The sequence below is a fragment of the Excalfactoria chinensis genome, chromosome 5 (assembly GCF_039878825.1).
Source record: "Excalfactoria chinensis isolate bCotChi1 chromosome 5, bCotChi1.hap2, whole genome shotgun sequence".
In the NCBI taxonomy this organism is placed as follows: domain Eukaryota; kingdom Metazoa; phylum Chordata; class Aves; order Galliformes; family Phasianidae; genus Excalfactoria; species Excalfactoria chinensis.
In genome coordinates this window covers 31,987,784-32,009,200 of record NC_092829.1, presented here as the reverse complement: position 1 = coordinate 32,009,200, position 21,417 = coordinate 31,987,784, and the positions used below count along the sequence as shown (strand labels likewise).

Genomic DNA, 21,417 nt, shown 5'->3' with positions numbered 1-21,417 from the left:
CTAAAGCGGGTCCGGAACCCCACGGCTGACTTCACCTCCACGCTGAGCTCAGCAAGGGAATCCAGCCGCCGGAGAAACGCTACGGGCCGGCTGCCGCGGAAGGCGTGCGGAACGATGTAAGTAATGCGAGAGCCGAGGCCAGAGGCAGGCACCCAGCCTAATGTTCGCTTCGGGCCGTAGCTGCGCCTGTCTTTGCAGTGTCTGTAAGGTAGTTTTGGTCTCCCAGCAGCAGTGTAAAATACAAAACACTAGTACAAAATCTGGTCGGTTTCCCACAAGCCATCTGGTGAAGGGGTATGTTCACAAGTATCCTGACCTGTCCACCAAAGTATCTCCACAGTAAAATAAGCCAATTTATTTAAACGAGGGAGGAGAAATAAGAAGATACCTCATTGCCTACTACTCAAAACAGGGTCTAATTCTCACACTGTCTTTCTTTAAATAAGTGCTTTACTTGTCTTTCAAATCACAGATCCCTGATGATCTCTAACATTGAATTATTTTAAGGGTTTGAAATTTTGAGACAAAGTTTGGAGGCTTTTGAGCTACCTGTTGTGATTTGGGTTTATTTTTGACCATTTCATTTCCAAGCCACTAGCTTGCAGTGCTGCACTGCGACTGATGGACCATGGTCAGACTGCAGTATGGACACAGGTATCAGCGGGTCAGGAGGGTTAAAGGGGGTCATTTATACTGGGAGCTCCAGTTGCTGAAGATACACTTGGCGGGGACAGACAGAACAAGAAACCTATACTTAACACTCTTCTCAGTAGCTGCAACTTGGAAGCAAGGGCAGGCAGTAAGGATGAGCAGCACCTCAAGGTGCGCTGAGGGACTCCTGGGGCAGCCAGGATGAGTGGAGGTTTGAGCACCAGATAAGACTCTGCAAAGGCTCTTCAGCCAGAGAGCTGAGGAAGGCTGGGTGCGAGGACACCTTCCTGGGAGTTACGTGGATGGAGTTTATCTTGTAAGGAGTGTATGGCAGTGATCGTTGGCAGTGATGGTGCGTGGAGAACAAGCGACTTCACTCAGATTATAAGGTGTAATATGCATTGCAAAAAGTTCATCAGGCCTGAGAATAATGATAGTTAACTGGAGAGAAAAGATCCCTGAGAGCAAAGCAAAATTCACTATCATATATGAGGGTTTTGTTTCTTTCTGGGCAATTCTGAAACATTGACAAAGCAACCTTGAAAGGCGAATTTTATCACTTGAAGCCCTTATTAAATAGGCCTTCAGCATTGGCAAGACCCTTGTAAACAGACAAGAATCATTTAGGAAGAAATTGTTTCTTTCTGTCTATATGGTAGAGAACAATAAGGTACTAGCTACAAATTAATTAGGATGAAAAACAATCTCAGTCAGCCTGGGTCAGAAATCCTAGATTGCTCTTTTTTAGTGTTATTTTGTATTATGATCATTGCTGCAAGAGGACAGCTTTTTACAACCTTAGTCTTCTACTTGCCAGCTCTTCTGTCTCTCCCCTTCCTTCCTAGTAACAGCTGCCAGCATCTGTTGACATCATTAACAAAGAGTTCCACACGTAATTAAAATCTAGCTTAACAACAAGCGTCAGTTATTTAAAACAAGTAATGAGAGAATTTAGATTTGCAGATGGTATAACTGCATTTAACTGTGCTATGTAACAGAATTTCAGTGCTCCTAAGGGTCAACTGCCAATCCAAGGCACTATAGGAACAAGATGGTTACATTCCCATTACAGAACAGCTCTGGTGCTGCCTTTCTCCATAAATGAAAGTACTCTTCACTTTCTCAATGTAAGCATAGCTGTTGGTGGAAAGAGACAAGACTGTTTCCAATGGAAGACCACTGTCTCTGGCCAATGTATAAGAAAGTTATTACACGTAAAGATCCCCATCTTTGTGCAAGTAGAAAACATGTGCAAAGTACCAAAGTGTATGGCTATATAAATCAGAAAGTTCTAGGCTAAAATAACTTAAGACCCAAAGCCAGAATCATTCATCATTTTGATATCAAAGTTCATGGCCCACAGGTTGCCATTCTTCTCCCAGGAGAAGAACTATCTGTCATTTCTAAGGGCACGGGCTGGCAGTGAAGTTCTTTGATTCATAAATACTGCAAGCAAGAAAGCACCTATCGGAAAGCACTTTCTTCAGACGCTTGTTTCTTGATAGCATGACCAATTCAGACTCAAATTTGTACTATAGTGCAGCCTACTTATTATCGCTCCACTTTTCTTCTGTGTACCTACTTAAAATAACTCGGGCTCGTGCAAATCAATCCCTTTCTGTCTTGATTTCTATATGTAACTATCATTTGGCTATTTCATATTGCAGACCTTCTCTCAGTCAATACTTCCAATTCTCCAGTCCTTTTGGCGGCTCAAGCTCAGCAGCAGCAACTTACAGGTGCTGAAGTGTTCATCCCAGATGCAAGTGTAGAAACTCCTGAATCTTTCCCCAGGAGTGTTCCTGGGCGTATGCGTGTGCTTTGCTTTCCCCACCCCCCAGAACGGGCACCCCCAGAACACGGTCCAAAGCTACCTGACAAAATGGAGTAGAAGGAGGATCGATTCTGTGGCCTGCTCCTGGATAACTCAACAGTTCGAAGTTTTCTTTCCCATGCTGGCGGAGGCGCCCTATTGCTAGCTCAGCATATAAGGAACTCTTCCACATACGATCAGCTTCCCCTACTACTAGGAGAAAGTGACCTTCTGCTTTTTCTATGGGGATTGTGCAAGAGGAATTAGCAGGATTCGCTGGGTCATCCAGAGCTTCAAAAGTGTCAAAAACACCAGTGTCAGAAACGCTGACCTTATTCATATCAAAACGCAGCCCGGGCAGAGTTATCTCACCATAATGGAGGTCTGCAACTGTGTTCGAACTACAGCCGGAGATACAGACAGCAGCCACTACTTCTGGTAGGAAGGTGATCATGGAGAGTGCTAATTCTGCACCTTTCCCAGTCCCAATCACTCCAACTCCTGGCCCTTTCACCTTCAGATTAAGATGGGGGCATGGGGAAGAGAGGAAGAAAGGAATAAGTATATGTTATAATAGGGTTAGCCGTTAAATGTCTTTGAAGTTGTGTTATTAAAAACAAACAAAAAAATTAATTCTCAATGTGACCTGTTGGAAAGCTGTAGCCTGGGGCCAGACTTCTCCCAGGTGTCTTATTCTTCAGAGCCAATTACAAATGTCAAACACTGTGAAATAACACTGGTCTCACATTTGTGTTAGGCACAACTAGTACCGTCACTTGGAACTGTATATTTTCTTGCAAATATTTTCCCCCAAACAGGCAAATTCAAATACAGTCAATGGCAAAATATGTCCTAGGCATATAAAGTCATCTCACAAATGACATTTGAGAATTCCATATGTATTCAGCCTCTTCCTTTTCTAGCCAGGAAAGTAAAACAAAGTAAAAACTTAGGTTATCAAATCACTTCATCTGTGGCACTGAGCAGTGCTGTGCCATCCTCTTGTAAGCTAATTGCTTTCATTAAAACAAACAGAACCTCACAAACAACACCACATATGCACTTTGCCACTGCTCCTCTCTGGAGGCTGTTCCAGCACTTCACTGTCCTTGTGATCAGGAACTGTCAGTTTTCCAATGTGAAGTTACTTAATGGCCTGCTTGTAGCAGAAGAAACAAGCTCTGCAGTGATGCACATAGCTACCTATGTAGAACCTACATTTTTTCCATGATGAGCCCTAAATCTGCCCAAAGACACTCCAAGAAAATCACTGCCACCACATGAGCGTGACTACCAAATCTTCCCTAGTGCCTTGTCTGGAGAGGTCTCTCCTTACACTCACCTTTGGGTGACGCTGTAGAAATCTAGCTGCCTCCTCAAAGTACTCAAGCTTAAATTCTTTCATGACCTTAGGCAGATCTTCAAAGTCAAAATATGGCAGAGAAAGAGCAGCAAAACCACGGGTAGCCAGGAGACTGGATCGAAATTCAATCAAACCTCCTTCATCACCATACATGTCAATCACTCCTGGAAAGGGACCATCCCCTGGATTGAGAAGAGGCACAGAGCACAAGTTATCAAACAGGTCTCTAAGGAATATCTAGCTAAGTCTGAAAATCAAAATATAGAAAGCATTAGATGTTCTCTATAACTACTCATCAGTTTTCCATTTGCACAGCTGAGACTAGAGATTGGTGCAGTACCTGACTTCAGCTATTTCAGGTTCTGAGCCGAACGGGTTCTGAGCTTCCTATGAAAATATGTGAACAGCTAAACACGCTTTTGTTTAAAAAACTGTTTTCTCAGTGTATGATCTTAACCTCCCACCCTCAGAACAATCATACTCCAGATCAGCTCTTTTCCCCACAAAGAAGCGATTCCTTAATTAGCAAAGTGAAAACACATTACTAATGAGACACTAGCATCAAGGCAAAGGACATTCAAACCCCTAAATAAGGCACACCAAGAAAAGCACAGCAGAGACACTCACTGCAGGATGAAATCAGCTCAACTTACTCCCTCTATCTCGGCATCAGTGCTGTCACAGCCAGCTGCCAAATCGCTATTGCAAGTGTGAAAAGACAGAATAAAACAGAGCTGTGTGGGTGCAGTTAGGTGTGTGCGACCGATGCGCAGATAAACATGCACACGCATGCATGGCCTGTAAAACCACAGGAACTTTCAGAACCACAACTTCAAGCAACTGTGTTTTTGCAGTGAAGGCTGCGTTGTTACATTTCAATCTGATATGCCAGAATATTTAGTGTTAAAGGCTGTCGTAACCATAAAGAGCCCAAGTATTTTTTGTTTGTTTATTTTGGGGAGGTGTGAAGTCTGCCCACCAGGTGTCACCACTGACGTATTCAGAGCCGGATGACAGCTCTCAGCAGATAAAAGTACCTATTGGTGCAAATGTGCATCGAGCCTCTGGCATCGTTTATATGCTACAAAGACAAGAGCTCTGATGTTTCAAGGTGCTTGAGAAAGGAAGCTGCGGACAAGACATGTTAGATGGTAGAAACCTCCTAACGAAACGCAAAAAAAGAAAGGTCAGAAAAGTGCTGAAACGTGCTTTGGGGCTCTTTCTCAGTTTTAAAACTCCTTATTAAAGAGGAGAGGAAAAACAGTAGCATTCTTTTATTTCTCATCCCTACACATTCTAATGAGAATGTATGACCTGAAGGCAGTCAAGAAGGGCTGCATTTCTCTCTTTCATGAAGATAACCAGCTTACACAAGGTCACCCAACTGCCTTCCTGAATGCCTGCAAAGCCCAAGTGTAGTCACAGCTCACAAAAAAGCAGGATAACTTTCTAGACAGCTTTATTACTGCTTGAAAGGATTACAGCCTGTAACGTTATACCCGAAATGAGAAATATCTTTCATAGCACAATTGCAGCATGAATCCATTTGCGTAATCTCACTTTTACTAAGGATGGTTGACCTTTAAGGTTCCTTTCTTAACAATCCCTGAAGCAAGGAACGATGTGGTAATCTTGGAACTGGATCCTTTATCTAAAAGGATGCCAGCATCATTTAAGCAACGATCTCTGGCTTTTCCATAATGTTACAACACCAGACTTCCTAAAGGGAAAAATACAGTTCCAACTTGCAGGTCTCTGGATTTCCACTGAGCTCAGCAGAAATTCTGCTCGTTCTCTAAGGCAGACTGTATCAACCACATCGCAGGTATTTCAGAATGCTGACTACACATTTGATCCAAAATTCAAAGTCCAATCTAGCTCAGGTTGTTTTTGTTTGGTTGGTTTTTTTCCTTCTTTAGCAGACTTTGGATCCGTATCTAAACGGTTAATAAAGATTATTGGTTTGGAAATCATTCACCAAGATTTTAATCCCTGATAATTGTAGCAGCACTTAAAGGATTTGCAGAACCAACCTCTTAGGGAGGCAGTACAGATGGCAGTTCTCGCAGTACAACAGCCAGTGAAATACGGAAGTTTAAATCATGGCTGAAGCGTTCCAACACCGCCAGCAGTGTAAGGTTTCAGCTTTCAGCAGCAGCAGCAGCCCATCGGAATGTCACACCTCACAGAGCACAGCCATCCCACGAGAACAGGCAGAGCTTCTTGCAATAACTATTTTGTACTTATACGCAGAACAGAACTTGCTAAACTAGCAGCTTAGCTTGAGCTCTGGTGTAACAGAACTGTAATACATTATTATAGAGTCTCCTGCACCTCTGCTTATCAGGGAGAAAAAATGCCTGTTAAACTTAATCCTCAGGCTAAAATCCCAAGCAGAGGCTCACACTGTGAAGCCTATCACCTTTTCTGATCGTTACGGGTTCTGGCAGCTCAGGAAATAAAAATAGTCCACAGAAACTCCAAACCTGAGAGCAGCAACGTGGAAAACTACCAGCCTTTGTCTCGCTTAGCTTCCACCCAGGCCAGAGAGGCACCTGCCCACGCCCGTGCTGCTGACCAGAACGGAGCAGCATCCCCAGAAGACAGAAGACGCCCCAGGGAGGCGACCTGTCCGTGGGCGGCCTTCAGTTTTGCCGTGGCACACGGATGCCCCGGGCGTCCCCCGCTCCGGGCAGAGGTCGAGCCCCGACTCACCCGGCGGCAGGAAGAGGGAGCCCCTCACGCCGCCCTCCTTCAGCCGGATCCTCCTTACGCCGGGGGCCGTGAACCACCTCTCCACCTCGGCCTTGGCCATCACCGGCCCGTGGATGGCGCCGGGCTGGCTGTGGCCCTGGTGAACCAGCATCTCCACCTTCATCGGGGTGCCGGTGCTGCGGGGAACGAGCCGCTGGTACGGGCTCTCCATGCCCGCGGGGGCCAAGCTCCAGAAGAGCCCCATGGGCTCCACGCCGGTGTAGTTCCCGCCGTGCGAGGCGTCCGTGCCCAGGTGCAGCTCGCCGCGGCCGTCCGCCCGGTAGTGCGCGCATGATTGGAAAAGGCAGCCCCGCTCGTCGGACACCACCGCCCGCAGCGTCACCGGCTGCCCCGGGCCCAGCCCCGCCACCCGCGTGTCCACCCGCTCGTCCGCCAGTCCGGCTGCGGGGGTCACGGCCACGCTGACCGCCCGGCGCGCCGGGGCACGGCACAGCGCCCGCGCGGGGGCCTTGGCGGCGACCGCCGCCCTCCACATGACTGCGGCGCGGGGCCGAGGGCCGCAGAGCAGTCGGCGACGACGGCGATAACGGCCGCCCACGCCAGGCAGCCTCAATCGAGAGCGGAGCCCGCCCGGCGGGCGTTTCTGCGGCGACGACGCGGCGCCGGGCGGGGAGGCCTCGCTCACCGCCCGCCTCCACGCCGCGTCCCGCCCGCCCGGCTCCGCTCTGGGACCTCGGGTGAGGGTGCGAGGCAGAGCGGCTCCCGGAGCCCTGCCCTCCCACTGAGTCCCGTCCCGCGTGCAAACCAGGCTCTGCTCGAGTTAACGTTTCACTTTAATGAATTAGAAAAGCGCGGAGAGCGCAAGGAGCACCGTGGAACTGACGCGCAAGTCGCTCGCTGAATACAGGCAGCTAGCTGCGTGCGCTCCGCCTGCCTTTGTAAGGCACCGAAGGGTTCTTCAGGGAACCGAAGAGTCGCCGGCACTTCCCAAGTAACAGTCAGTGCTTTCTCTGTCGAGTGCGTGCTCGGGAGCCAAAAACTGCTCAGCATCTCCAGAACAGAACCCTGCTGCTCCCCACTCCTCCCAGAAAGCCAGAGAGGAAGCCTGTTTTCTCAGTTCTACCAGGTGTGCTCAGAAGGCAGTTTCAGGCTATGGGCTGCTGTCATCTCTCCACGGGAGACTTGCTAAGTGCTAGATCTCAAAATGGACAGTTAAGGCAGACATACAATTTAGTGATGTGAGATAAGATTACTGGACGTAGGTAGAGAGAACAGCTGCTTCCAGATGGAAAAAAACAAAAGTGCACTTTCTCCATTAAGGACAGTGGCATCCAACACGCTTCCTCTGAGGAAGACTTACAAGGTAAATTAATTTTCATCCCACATCTCAGATGATTTACCTTCCACTTAAACTCACATTCGAAACAGACCCAGCCTTGCCATCATCACGTTTCCACATCTTTCCCGTACAACGCACAATGGGAGGCCAAGATATCGCTGATTGTTAGAGGAAGGTGTGGAAAGGGTGCAGCTCTCACCCACCATCTGCTCAGAGAAAAACAACTTTATTCTCTGATGTTCTTTGCTCTCATTCAAAGCCATTTAACAAAACAAATGTGAAACACAGAATGTGAAAAAACATGAAACACTAGAATCTTCTCTGTACAGTAACCCAAATCACATCACAGCCTATTGGCTGTCCTGGAAGGCTCACCATTGAGGTGTCTGTGGAAGAAGGCCTGGATCTGCTGCCAGGAATCTATCTGTGCCTCACAGTGTGCCTTGGGCTCCCCACCCCATATAACAGGCATGCCAACCAGGAGGTGCACTGAGGCAGAACACATTGGGAAGAAAGGGGGTTCAATATAATGCCCTGCCCCAGGATAACAGATTATCTCGGGTTTTTCCTTCCCATGAGCTTGCAAACGTTTGCTCCCCTCAGTTGCAAAGAATTCACTTTTCCAGTTGTGATCATCCTGGCCTACAATAAACAAGAAGCGGCACTCAGCTTTCTCCAAAGGGATAAAGCTTTGGCGGTCAGGCCCTTCTAATGGATTGTTAAGTGCATCAATGATATCACCAATCCCGGATTTATTGACCTTGATACGTTTTATGTTGTAACCAAGGGGTGGAATGGTGATATCCTTATAGCGGAGCACTGCACCCACGTTCGCCACCGAGCCATTGATCACAGCGGTGGCTGTGATGCCTTTCAGGAAGGAGGCCATTGAGATACATAAGTCACCCCCCTTGGAGAAGCCAAGCAACCCAATTCCGGGACCTTTAACCTGGAGGGTAAAGAAACAGAAATCATAATCAACAAAAAATGCAAACCATTTCTTGGAAGTGCTGCTGTATTAGCACAGCCTGTCCTGATCTGCACTCCAGGTATACGCATCTGAGGTCCTAACAAAACTACAAGGCCTTGTACAGGTTAACTGTTCTTTTACAGTCAAACTATAATAGGAAAGCTAAATGACCTTACAGGGTGCTGAAATTCAGGTTGCCAATGTCACAATGGCTCCAATGTTCAAAGACTCTCAGGGCTCAAAAAGGCTCTGAGAAAGTGCTGAAATGTAACATCTTTTGTGCCTCGTCACCAGCATGACAAGCTCCACACCCACCGAGGCTGAAGCACAGAAAGGGGGAAATTTGAAAACACGGCTAAAATTTTGCCAAGTGTTAAAAATATGGCATGGGAGAGGCATCAGTGAAAGCATTAACAAGAGTCAGCAGTACTGTTCTCAGGGCAGAGAAGAAAAAAAGTGCAAGATTTGGGGCACAGGGGTAGCATAAGCAGTTAAGGTTACTGTAATGGAAAGGCAATCTTTCTGAGGAAGGTGTTTATTTTGAGCTCTCCACAGAGGCCAGACATCGCCATGTGGAATTCCAGCTATTGTCATGTGCAGCTATTTGGAAGAAGATGCAGAGCTAAGCAGGGATCTCTTCCAGGAGGTACAGCTTAGGAACCCTGACTGCTGAGTTTGCAGCCAGCTACCGAAAACTACATGCGCCACATACCAACGTTTGGAGTGACTGTAACAGCTTACTACAATACACGGCAACAAATGCGTATTTATAGACTTCCTTGAGCCCTAGATCACAGAAGCATATCACGTGCTCCAAGGTTAAAAAAGACATTTAGTCCTCAAGGACATTCTATGGAATGTAAACTTAAAAGCCCCGCTGGCAGCCTGATGTGCCTCAAGGCAGCTGGTTCCCTTGTTAGGACACTGGGTTGAGCGAAGCAGAAATAACTAGTATGTGACTCCATGTCACTGTGTCACCTGGCCAGTACAAAAGGAAGACTCGGAATTATCTGCCAGAGAACCACTGTAATGGGATTTAAGGATATGAAAGGAATTATTTACAGCTGACCTGAACAGAGATGCTATTCTAAATACAACAGCTTTGCCCCACCTGCAGGCTGATAGGAGCTGACTAATGGCAGTTCCCTGTAGTGAGGCTGTGTCAGTGTCTAAACCAACCTGGTTGTGTTGTAACATAAAGTTAATAGCTTCTTCAAAATATTCCAGGTTGACCTCCTTCATCTCTTTGGGGAGATCTTCATAACTGTAGAAAGCCAGTGCCAGCACAGCAAAGCCATAGTTGGCCAGCAGGCATGCCCTGTATTCGAGGAGTCCTCCTCCAGTGCCATACAAGTCAATAACTCCTGGAAAGGGACCGTTTCCTGAAAGAGGCCACAAAACAGAACACCTTGACCCATCATTTCTCATTTATATCCCAAATTCATAGGCCCGGGAATGTGCCTTCAAACAAACAAACAAAACCAACCAAAACGCACACACAAAAGCACAGAGTGGTACTAAGCATCTCAAAGTCTGTGCCATGTTTCAGTACATGGCTGCATTGCTTCAAGATTAAACATTAAACAAACGTACTAAACAGTCACCAATGTTTCAGTGATCAGGAGAAAAACATGGCTGGCAGGGAAGGGATGACAGTCACAGCTAGCTGTCCCTATCATGTAAACTCACTGCTGTATGGGAGATTGGTAATCACAGCCTGAACCTCTGATTAATCAGCTGAGGCAAGTATGGGGTCAGCTGTGGGAGCACAGGTGAGAGTGATGTAGCTGTGCTCCCGGGAGGGGTGGAGCTCGACTCCATCCCCTCTGAGACCTCATTTAAGGGCTGACTCCCACTGGAGCAGTATCTCTTGGAGATTGCTCACCAGGGAGGACTGCCCCAGCTTCTTCAGCCAAGGCACCACCATTGGTGAATTTTTCCTTTACTTATTCACTTATACCTTCTGTACATTTTGTTACCATCTGTACATTAAAAACCAATACAACTGCCAATGTACAAACCCGCCTCCAAAAGTACCCAGGAGGCTTTCCCCCTCTGCACTGCTCAAAAAACTGACTCAAAAATCCCATCTGCTGTGGTTTCAACTTCTTAGTTTCAGTGTAAAGGCACTACAGCCCATTTACTCCAGCACTTGCCATTCTCATTAGGGATGCTGAGAGGGACTGCAGGAAACTGATGAAGAGTATGGAAAGGAGGCGGCCACAAGGAAGACTTTAATTTCTGCTTCCACGCATAAGTGTGCTGAACTTGGGCAACAACTGGAAACTCACCACCAGCCACAGGGAGTGTGAAAGAAGGTGCTGGCTGGGATGTGTGTATGATTGCAGTGCTACAACAGGAGATACCAGGGACAGGCAGGGAAAAAGGAACGAGTAGGGGAAAGCAAGGTATATACTATGGAGCAATGCTCCTTGACCACGTGGGGTTGCAGTGCAAAACCAGACACCTGCCTGGTGAGAAATGGGAAGAGGCTTCCCACAGAGAACTAGCATAAGCCTGGGCAGCTGCTGGGAGGACAACGCAGGATTTGTAAGGCAATCAAAGCTCTGACAAAAATGTCATAATGGCAAATGTGTGTAATGCTCCGCTTGACTTTCTGCTCACAAATGGAGAGAAACAGGGCACATCTGGCAGCAAAAAGAAGGTTGGGCTGCAGCAACTCTGAAATGACTGAGCTGGGGATCTGGAGAAAGGTTGGGAAGGGAACCAACGCAGTGAGGACTTAGCAGTTTTGGAGAACAGCCTGGTAGCAGAGGTACACGAGGAGGAGCGTGGCAAGCAGATGAAAGTGGGCTGCGCCGATCGCGTTGCGCAGGCCGGCAAGTTCTAACTCCGTGCTGCGCCTGGCACCGCGCCGACGGGCCTCTGGGAACGGGCACCGCGGAGGACGGACGGGGCCGGTACTCACCGGGGGGCAGGAAGAGCGTGGCCCGGATCCTCCCCTCTCGCACCGGCACCCTGCGCACCCCGTCCCGCAGGAACGCCCGCTCGTGCTCAGCCTGGGCCAGCAGCCGCCCGGGGCCGTCCCCGTGGCCCTCCAGCACCTCCAGCTGCAGGCGGAAGGGGGTCTGCACGTCCTTCTTCACCAGCCGCCAGAAGGCCTTGCGGGGCTGCAGCGCCCACAGCAGCCCCGTGGGCTCCAGGCCGCTGAAGCTGCCGCCCGGCAGCGCGGGGCAGCGGGCCAGGTCCAGCTCCCCGTCGTCCGCCGCCTGGTACCGGGCGTGGGCCTCGAACAGTTCGCCCGCCTCGTCCCGCAGGGACGCCCGCAGGGTGACCTGCTGCCGCGGGCCGAGGCCCTGCACGGCGATGCCCAGCGGCTCATCGAAGAGGCTGCGGGTGGACGGCGAGAAGCGGATGGTGGCGGCCATGGAGGAGAGGCGGCGGGCCGGGGACGCCTCGGGGACTCGCAGGATGCTGCCCTGCTGCCGAGCGGGGCCGACCCGGGAGAGCCACCTCTGCCAGCAGCGGGAGCTCCGTCGGCACGCGGTGAGGACACCCATTTGCCCCGCGGCACATCGGCGTGTCCGCCTCTTTGGGCGGGCGCCGAGGCGGGCCGGGCCGCGCTGGCTTCCGGGGGGCCACCCGCACCGGGAGCAGTGGGAGAGTACGTGCCGGCAGGGGATGTTGGGTGTTTAATACGAGTATATTAATATTGAATACTTGTATTTGTAGCGCCGCGCTCTGCCCCTATGGCTTTAAAGCCTCTCATACACTTGGCATAAAGCGCAGCCCTCAGGTGTCCGGTTCCTGGCGCTTCGTATTGAAGGCTCCAGCGGGCCGTGCTGTCCCACAGCCTGCCCCCGCCTTCCTGCCAGGGCGTTGGAAGGGGCGGTTTGGGACGGGATCCACCCACGGTGTGTGTGTTCCTCCCCTCCCCTGAACCGGAGCTACTTCTCGTTTGCGTGCCTTGGGTAAACCCGGTCTCCCAGCTGCAGAGCGCGGCGCGGTCCGAAGGAGGGCACTAGAAGAGCTACAACTGAAGATAACTGAAGATAACTGAACCGATATCCCGTTTTTTTAGGGATCTGCAATAATTAATGTTAAAACGTCTGCCAATCGCAGGCCAAGTTCATGCTGCGCTTCAGGTGGTGAATGGTACATAGGCCATCCTGTAAGAGTATCTTGAGGAGACAGGCTGTGCATCCTGTGTGCTCTGCTTTACATATACGTCAGCAGCAGTGCTTCTGGCTGCTTCTGTCCTGTTTCTTAATGCACCTTGGCCAATTCACTTCTCAGGTCAGACATTCTTCCTTCTGCGCTGCTGGGCTGAGGCATAGCACAGGTATTGCTTCATGTTTAAAGCTGCACAAATACCTTTAATCATTTGGCTTGTGAAATGAGCACCTTGATTACTATCTGTAGCAAAAAGATGTCAAATCAAAGTATCAAGTCTCTTCAGAGTTTCTTGGCTGCAGTAGCGGCATCAGTATGTTTGCAGGCATAAGCCTCAACCCACCCTGAGTACTCATAAAGGGCTACAATCACGTACTCTGGATTACAGCATTTAGCCATCTGGAGGATGTGTATCTGCTGTGTTTGGGATATACTTCTATCTGAAGTTTGGGATGTGCTGCAGGTGTTAGGTTTGTATACTGGCCTGTGTTACGGACTAGGCAGCTGTTATGGACAGGTAGTGCAATACTGCTGTGCTTTACAGAAAAGTTTGGAACAAACCAGTCCTGCTGAATTGCAGCACTAATCCTCTCTTGCTAGTGTGAGTCATGGGGTATGACACATAAGCAAGGAAGGGTAAAATGGAATGAGGCAAGCCCAGAAAGAATTTGGGTATAGCTGACAATCACTGCAGAGCCAAGAGTCCTTCACAGTTATCGGTTCATTGTTCTATGATAATGACAGTTCTGAAAGAGAAGGTGAATCTGAGTCAGAAAGACAATTAGCAACAAAATCCTGAGCCTGAAGGCAAGGTCATCATGATCAGCCGGGTCATCTCCCTGTGCGGCATCTTCGTAAGAAGTAGCATGGGCTTGCATCGTGATTTCCACTGATGCTTTGTTCTGGATTTAGGAGGAACATAATGTTGATAACACAGTGATGGTTTCATTGTTACAGGGTGGTGCTTACACGGAGCCAACAATGTCTCGGCTTCTCACACTGCCCTGCCAGCAAGGAGGCTGGGGGAGCACAAAGAGCTGGGAGGGGGCACGGCTAGGACACTGAGTTTGGACAGAGGGATGTCCCGTATTGTATGGCATTGTGCTCAACCATAAAACTGGGTGAGTTAGTTGCCATTGCTTGGGAACTAGCTGGACATTCTTTGGTGAGCAGTAAGCAATTGCATCGTGTGTCACATCTTCTGTGGTATTTTTCATGTCATTGTTTTTTTCCAGTTTTATTTCTTTCTTATTAAGCTGTCCTTATCTCAACCCACAAGTTCTTCCACCATCCTGTTGTGCATGGAGCGAGTAGTGACCAGCTGTGTGTTGCTTAGCTGCCTGCTGGGCTAAACCACAGCAGACCAATCCTATTACATTGTCTCTTGCATATGTCTCTGGTTTTGTCTAAGGTTAAATAACTATTTAAAAATACTGCCCAGAAATCTGCAATGACGCAGGATGGTTACAGGTAGCAAGGTTTCTGGGAAGATACAGTGTATGGGATGTAGGTATCTGTCACAGTTGCCACCTCTGGCAGTTTTCGACTTCATCTCTGAAGAATGATGGAGTCCTGCAAAGCTGACAAAATGTTTGAAAAAGGTACATCCTGACTCTGGCTGTGTCAGAGAGTTACAGCTCACCACATAGTGCTGGCGTCTGGCCTACACCTATCAAATAATCATCGTGTTATTCAGCTGCCTCAAGGAGTAGAGAATGTCTCTGGTTCTGACACAACTTGTGCAACAGAAAGTCCTTATTTTGGATCCTTTCTCAAGAAACTTGGTATGGTTTAATCTGGCAGGCAGCTCAGCACCACACAGCTATTTGCTTACTCCCTTCCCCCACAGGTTAAAGAGAATTGCAAAATCTCATGGGCTGAGATAAGGATAGTTTAATAAGAAGGAAAAAAAAGAGGGAAAGAAACCAAGAACTGTGCACGCCCATGCTCCACACTGGTGAGACAGCTTGAGATGCCAAAATATCTTTGACTTAGAGTAAGCAGTGCTCAGCAACAATTAAAACGTACGTGTGCTATCAACATTATTTTCCTCCTAAATCCATAACACACAGAGCACGGTACCAGCTACTATAAAGAAAATTAACTCTATTCCAGCCCAAACCATGGCAGACTAACAGTTAACAATAGCTAAAGAAGTTAGTAGCAAGGCTTGTAAAAGATCATCCACATAACAACTACCCTTCATATGGGAACCTGGTGATGTAAGAAAACCATGTTGTTTCCAAAGCTGACCAAAATCATATGCAACACCAAACACAAGGCAAGAGTTGATGTACATAGCTGTAGATTGACTCTGTACCATAACACAGGCACAGATAAGAACAAGTTCAGCAGTTTGTACAGAAGGAACAGAGGAAATACACTGCAATATGTCGTGCATCACAGACAGCATAGCTGGAAGCAAGTTTTCCAGTCGAGTCTCAGAGGCAAGAGCCATCTACAGAACAGATAGGATCTGGATTGAGCAAGGGTACATTCTGGAGATCAGGCCATGGGATAAAGGAGCTGTTCAATAAAAGATGGTCACAAGATTCACCATCCATAGGAGCTGCAATAGAGAATCAGTTACCAGTCAGATACCTTCCTCAGCTTTCTTTGAGATAGGATAATGAAGAACACACAGGAGAGGCATTTCCCTATTTTGAGTATGAGGTTCAGCACTTGGGACGTGACCTGCTTAGTTACTGGGAGAAGACAAATCTGGGAAGATACTTGCACCAAAATGTCCTGAAGAAAAGAGGAGTCTGGAGAGACAGGTGCCTATGCAGGTTCATGCTTCCAGACATGGAGTAGAGAGATGAATTCTTCATGATGCACTGGTGGAACATCAATAAGTGTTCAGTTTGGGTAACAATAAGGTAACAGTAATGGCACATTCAAGTTTAAATGAGAAATCATAGAATTATCCAGGTTGGAAAAGACCTTGAAGATCATCAAGTCCAACCGCAGCCTAACCAGTACCCCATCTCTAAGAAAAAAAAAAAAAAAAAAAAAACAAAAAAAAAAAAAAAAACCCAACCTCTGCTAAATCATATCCCTGAGTACCACTTCCAAACGGCTCTTAAACACATCCAGGGATGGCGATTCAACCACCTCCCTGGGTGAAGATTGAGAAATCTTTTCTCAACAAGTGAATAGGAGCAGTAGGGCTTAAAGAAAAACAGAATAATCAGAAACAGGGCCAAGTGAAACACTTGGGGAAGTTGTAACAGGAGGTGGGACGGATTATCCTGCAATACCCACACCTTCAGAAGACAAGGCAGTGTGCAGAAAGTCAGAGGCATATGAACTGGAACAAGAAGTCCCAGTACCAAGGAGACAGGTTGCAGTTTCCTCTGGAACAGGGCAAATCAAATAGGGTTCATTTGTAGAGCTAGTAGTGGACTCAGTTTCTTCCCTGTTCATCCAGGTTATCTAGAAGAGGGCTAGATGAGAAAAATAACCTAAAGATTTAGGGTACTAAAGCTCATCCACAACATCTATCTGTACAGGAGCAGCGGTATGTGTGACAGAAATAAATTGGTGTCGAGATTGTTGATCGAGCAATTTTGCTTTTGAATTTTCATTGCTTTAGCTTTTCCTGGGAGTCTTCTAGGCTCTGAGTTTTGTTATTTAGTGCACTGTTTGGATGCATTATCTTATCAACTAAAAAAGGCATCACACTGAGCGTGTGCTACTTTGCTTTTGGTTTTATTTTTCCTGCCTCCCCCTCCCCGCCAATGTTTTATCAAATTTGAAAGTCTCGAACTGTTCATGGGATCATTGCAGGTATAGATGTTTCATTATTGAAACAAAACAAACAGAAAGACCAACAACCTTGCCAATTTTAGTATAGTAATCTTTGTGTATAAATTGGGCTGCACCCCCATTAAGGGCAGCCTCCCTCACTTTGGACAGTCCAGTGCCCGTCTGTACTCAGTCTCACACACACACACACACATGCCATAAGGTCAAATTTCAGGGTATCCCAGCCTGTGTATTATCCTCACCAAAATGACTTTTGTCATCCTGTAATTTTAAAGGTACTTTCTATTTACTTGTAAGGCTTACTTTTATACCCAGATGTTGATTTGCTGTTCAAATCTCAGCCCACATTTTAATCATACTGATTGAGATGACAAACCTCCCACTCAGCGAGAGGGTCCCTTGATGCCTTTGGTTCCTGTATGAGCTGCTCTGTCTCTGTTCCCTCATTAGTCTGACCTCAACCAGTTCTAATAACAAAGCTGAAAAGTTTCCATATTTTATGGGAGAAGATCATGATGATTGCAAACTTGTTGTTTTGCATTAGATGTTAGAGCTGGAAGTATATGTGAAGCAGAGCCCTTTCTTCTGAAGGGGAGATGGAAACAGAAGACAAACAACCCTTCCAGAGGGCTAACCAGAGACACCAAGACACTCTTGCTATAACATCCATTACTGCACATTTCCAGCATCAGAAACATTTTCATTTATGATATTTACCATAACAGTAGTGAAATCCATGCACCAAAATTCGTATTTGAAAGGTCTTGTTTTGAAGTATGAGTCGTGGATAGCATATGCAAGTGGAGGCCACAGTAACGTGAAAAGCACGGTCGAATATAAAAATAGAAAACACATGAGGAAAACAATGGGATATTTTTCCTATCCAAAAATGTAAAACAGAACACGAAAACCAATTCTTTTCTGAGTTATAGTTGTGCAAAGTCACTGAAGACATTGTAGCTGCATTGGTACAGCTGGGAGAGGGAGCTGACCTGATAAATGTAAAATAATTCATCAGATGTTTGTTCATAGCTGTGCGTTCCCTGTACTCGCATCACTTGTCATTTAAATGTTTGTGGAAAAAAGCCTGTATCTGTAGCCAAGCATGAACCTGTGCTTTAGAATAAGCTGTGAGCTCTCCACCCAGGACAGCTTTTTTGTGATAAACTGGATGGTTTCCTATTGGGTAAAAAGGGGAAAAGGGAGGGTCAATGCAGTGCCCTGCTCCAGGATAAATGAGTATCTGAACATTTTCCTTCCCTCGAGCCTGCAAATATTTGCAGGCTTCGGTGGCATGATGCTTACTGTTGACAATACGGTCATCTTGTCCAGCAATTAATAGTAAATGTGCCTCAGCTTTCTCTATTGGGATCATGCTTTGTTTGTCAGCGGCATTAAAGGGGTCAGATATGACATCAGAATAATCAGTGATATTGTTATAATAAACCTTGGCACGGTTTTCATCACAAGACAAGGGGGGAATAGTTTTATCTTTGTAGCACAGAGGAAAAGCTGAATTGCCCACAGGGCCATTAATGGTAGCTACTGCTGTGATATTCTTCAGGAAGGCAGCCATGGCGAGAGACAAATCACCTCCTTTGGAGTAACCAAGCAGACCAATCCCTGGTCCCTTTACCTGGTGGATAGGAGGAAAAGCCCATCAATACTGAGCTGAAAAACACAACAGCTAATTACTGGAAGGGGATGTTGCGTAATGTTGAGAGTTTACACAACAGTACAAAGGAGGGAATTGCAATAATTAGTTTTTCTGCTGGATAAGTGCTAAACACCTGTCCCGAAGGAGAAGGGAAGAAGGGTAGCGATTCATGAAAGCTCTCCTGCTCAAACCTTTCCACCCAGTTATGTCTCAGCTGTCTCTTTTGAGCGTGCTTTCTCTCTTTGCATCACCTTTCCAGCACATATCTGTTTAGTCCTTCCTTTTTTCTAGATCTCAGATACCCTGCAGATGCCAGCCATTGGGTTGGGCAAGCATCCAGCAGCTTCCCCCGGGGACAGCTCTGGTGAAGGGATAGGCACTCCAGTGAAGAAGCATTCTCTGGATGCCAGAGGGCAGGGAGCGTGCTACTACCTGTGTGTGCTGCAGCATGTAGTTCACTGCCTCTTCAAAATATTCCAGATGGAGTTTGGTCGGCTCCTGAATCAGATCCTCATACTGGTAATAAGCCAGGGCCAGGGTGGCAAAGCCATGATTGGCCAGCAGGCTGGCTCTGTGCTCACAAAGGCCGCCTCCAAGTCCATCTATGTTGATGACTCCTGGAAAGGGGGCTGGTCCTGCAGCAGACAAGAGCAGTGTCACATGAAATTAGTCCTTTTAATTTTTCTTTGATTTAGAACGCATAAAACCAGATGCACAACAGGAACTGCAGAAGAATGTTTTTTGGGGAATGGACATGACAAGTCACTCAGCAAATCAGTGTTAGCTGCTAAAAAGACCTCTTCCATTGCTCTTCCTCTGCTGTTTGTATGCAGGTGACAGCACATCTACTGGCTTTACATAGACTGTGAGCATTCAAAGCAGTGGCTGCGTACTGCAGAGAGCAGGACTGCAATTGCCTGTGACCCACGGCTCAGCTGAGTGTAGCACAACAGTGTGGGCTTACTCTGAACACGCACAGAACATGTCCTAATACTGGGTAAGTCTGTGGGGATGCTCAAGGGAGGTGGGACAGCACTGTAGCAAAAGCTAATTTATGGCTTTATGTTGTAAGGGGTATCCAACTCCTAAATGGCTCCAGGATGAAACTAAAATCCTTCTATGCCTAGGAAACGTTTCAAAGATGGGGACTGTGGCAAAGGTTTACAATCTTAAAACACACTGTTTGAAGGAGTGGGTCTGGGGTCACTGAGAAAGTGAGACAGCTTACTGTAAGTGCAAGTGAAGGGAACCAGGAATGTGTGGAAACAAAATGTATGCAAGTGGCTTTCTTTGTCTCCTGGTCAGCAGGCAGGGGAAGGAGCCCTGGCCTCACTGCCAAGGGGGATGCTGAGGATAAGAAGTCAGTGCTCACACACCCTGGACAGGCAGGGAGGTCTCTGCTTAGCAGCCTAGTCTGTACTGAAACCTGGTGGTATCTTGAGCAAGTCATACACCTCCAAAAGGAAATCCTTTACTAAAGCTAATCAATGTTTGTCTTTTTCTTCTGGAAAGATTTCTTCTCTATAAAAGTTCTCGAGTCCCTCACCCTCCTCCTTTCACATCATGAAGTTGTCCACAGGTCATGGGCCCCAACAGAGGAACTCAAACATAGTGAACCATGATCACCATGGGAAGAGGGAGCATACTCCAAGCCCTCCAGGAGGACTCCCTGGCTCTTCATGTAGAGCCAGCACTGGGCAACAAGGCAGGACTGGCACATAGACTCTTCCCACAGCTCTTTATCTTAGCCTCTTGGCTCCTACTGGCGCCCACATTGCTGGTGGTGCCTTCCTCCACATTTGTACCCTCGGGCTCTTAGAAAGAATGTTTCCTTTGCCTGTTTCTGTAAACCTGTTCTAGCATTCACGTGGCTGAGTGACTGTAAATGACGGTCAGATGAGTCAGAGGGACGGTAGGGAGGAAAAGAGGGATGGAGCTTTCATGGGCTTCTCTTTATGTAGGTCATGAAACAGCTCGCCCTGGCAAACACGAGACTTTTAGGAAAAAACAGGATGGCTACAGCCGGTACTCACCGGGGGGCAGGAAGAGCGTGGCCCGGATCCTCCCCTCTCGCACCGGCACCCTGCGCACCCCGTCCCGCAGGAACGCCCGCTCGTGCTCAGCCTGGGCCAGCAGCCGCCCGGGGCCGTCCCCGTGGCCCTCCAGCACCTCCAGCTGCAGGCGGAAGGGGGTCTGCACGTCCTTCTTCACCAGCCGCCAGAAGGCCTTGCGGGGCTGCAGCGCCCACAGCAGCCCCGTGGGCTCCAGGCCGCTGAAGCTGCCGCCCGGCAGCGCGGGGCAGCGGGCCAGGTCCAGCTCCCCGTCGTCCGCCGCCTGGTACCGGGCGTGGGCCTCGAACAGTTCGCCCGCCTCGTCCCGCAGGGACGCCCGCAGGGTGACCTGCTGCCGCGGGCCGAGGCCCTGCACGGCGATGCCCAGCGGCTCATCGAAGAGGCTGCGGGTGGACGGCGAGAAGCGGATGGTGGCGGTTGCTGTGGAAGCGAGGCCGCGAGCTGTGGGCAGCACGGGGATCTGCGGGGGGCTGCCGCGCTGCAGGGGCTGCGGAGCGAGGCCGGGCCAGGAGAGCCACCTCTGCCAGCAGCGGGAGCTCTGTCGGCACGCGGTGAGCGCAGTCATCTGCCCCGTAGTCCCTGGTCGCTTCACAGTGTTCGCATGCGGGCTGGAGCTTCTTGTACAAGTGCTGCTTCCCACACACGGGGAGGAGAATCCTGGGCAGGGACTGCGTGGGCTCATTCTGGCTGCGAGGTTTTCAAGGCTGCCTGGAGCTGTGGCTGCAGCCCTGCTGGAGTCTGTAGTAGGGCGTGCTCAGTGCAGTCAGCGCTGACACCATCGGAGCATTTCCAAAGGCTGTCAGCTCTGCCCAGCGCTGGCAGTTTTACGGTGCGCAGATATGCTGTGGCGGTGATCCTCAAACCAGACCTGCTGATGGTTGCTCCTTGCAGGACCGGACCCAGTTTCTACCACAGGCTCTCCCTGCCATCTCCCA

The 21,417-nt window shown here is 48.4% G+C and overlaps 3 protein-coding genes across 3 annotated transcripts; all 3 read right to left on the bottom strand.

Annotated features, from left to right (window-relative positions):
• Window positions 1-2,402: 2,402 nt before the first annotated feature.
• Window positions 2,403-7,116, bottom strand: LOC140253450 (acyl-coenzyme A thioesterase 5-like). The gene is made up of 3 exons (XM_072339046.1): window positions 6,543-7,116; window positions 3,807-4,009; window positions 2,403-2,978 (listed from the first exon to the last, which is right to left on the bottom strand). Exons 1-3 carry the CDS (start codon window positions 7,075-7,077, stop codon window positions 2,403-2,405), a joined length of 1,314 nt encoding a protein of 437 aa, XP_072195147.1. The 5' UTR covers window positions 7,078-7,116.
• Window positions 7,117-7,358: 242 nt separating this feature from the next.
• On the bottom strand, window positions 7,359-12,458 carry LOC140253448 (acyl-coenzyme A thioesterase 1-like). Its single transcript, XM_072339043.1, has 3 exons — window positions 11,781-12,458; window positions 10,031-10,233; window positions 7,359-8,830 (listed from the first exon to the last, which is right to left on the bottom strand). Exons 1-3 carry the CDS (start codon window positions 12,370-12,372, stop codon window positions 8,225-8,227), a joined length of 1,401 nt encoding a protein of 466 aa, XP_072195144.1. The 5' UTR covers window positions 12,373-12,458; the 3' UTR covers window positions 7,359-8,224.
• Window positions 12,459-16,121: 3,663 nt separating this feature from the next.
• LOC140253449 (acyl-coenzyme A thioesterase 5-like) lies at window positions 16,122-21,109 on the bottom strand. Its single transcript, XM_072339044.1, has 3 exons — window positions 20,444-21,109; window positions 18,843-19,045; window positions 16,122-18,389 (listed from the first exon to the last, which is right to left on the bottom strand). The coding sequence occupies exons 1-3, from the start codon at window positions 21,045-21,047 to the stop codon at window positions 17,808-17,810; spliced, it is 1,389 nt and encodes a 462-aa protein (XP_072195145.1). The 5' UTR covers window positions 21,048-21,109; the 3' UTR covers window positions 16,122-17,807.
• Window positions 21,110-21,417: the final 308 nt, after the last annotated feature.

What these genes read in the sequence shown, in the direction of transcription:
- LOC140253450 (XM_072339046.1), bottom strand. Translation starts at nt 7,077, where the DNA reads ATGTGGAGGGCGGCGGTCGCCGCCAAGGCCCCCGCGCGGGCGCTGTGC. An exon ending in CTCCCTCTTCCTGCCGCCGG is followed by an intron (nt 4,010 to 6,542) that starts GTGAGTCGGGGC and finishes TTCTCAATCCAG; the next exon opens with GGGATGGTCCCTTTCCAGGA. An exon ending in TTCTACAGCGTCACCCAAAG is followed by an intron (nt 2,979 to 3,806) that starts GTGAGTGTAAGG and finishes CTTAATCTGAAG; the next exon opens with GTGAAAGGGCCAGGAGTTGG.
- LOC140253448 (XM_072339043.1), bottom strand. Translation starts at nt 12,372, where the DNA reads ATGGGTGTCCTCACCGCGTGCCGACGGAGCTCCCGCTGCTGGCAGAGG. An exon ending in CACGCTCTTCCTGCCCCCCG is followed by an intron (nt 10,234 to 11,780) that starts GTGAGTACCGGC and finishes GGCCTCTTTCAG; the next exon opens with GAAACGGTCCCTTTCCAGGA. An exon ending in TTATGTTACAACACAACCAG is followed by an intron (nt 8,831 to 10,030) that starts GTTGGTTTAGAC and finishes TTTACCCTCCAG; the next exon opens with GTTAAAGGTCCCGGAATTGG.
- LOC140253449 (XM_072339044.1), bottom strand. Translation starts at nt 21,047, where the DNA reads ATGACTGCGCTCACCGCGTGCCGACAGAGCTCCCGCTGCTGGCAGAGG. An exon ending in CACGCTCTTCCTGCCCCCCG is followed by an intron (nt 19,046 to 20,443) that starts GTGAGTACCGGC and finishes TGTCTGCTGCAG; the next exon opens with GACCAGCCCCCTTTCCAGGA. An exon ending in ACATGCTGCAGCACACACAG is followed by an intron (nt 18,390 to 18,842) that starts GTAGTAGCACGC and finishes CCTATCCACCAG; the next exon opens with GTAAAGGGACCAGGGATTGG.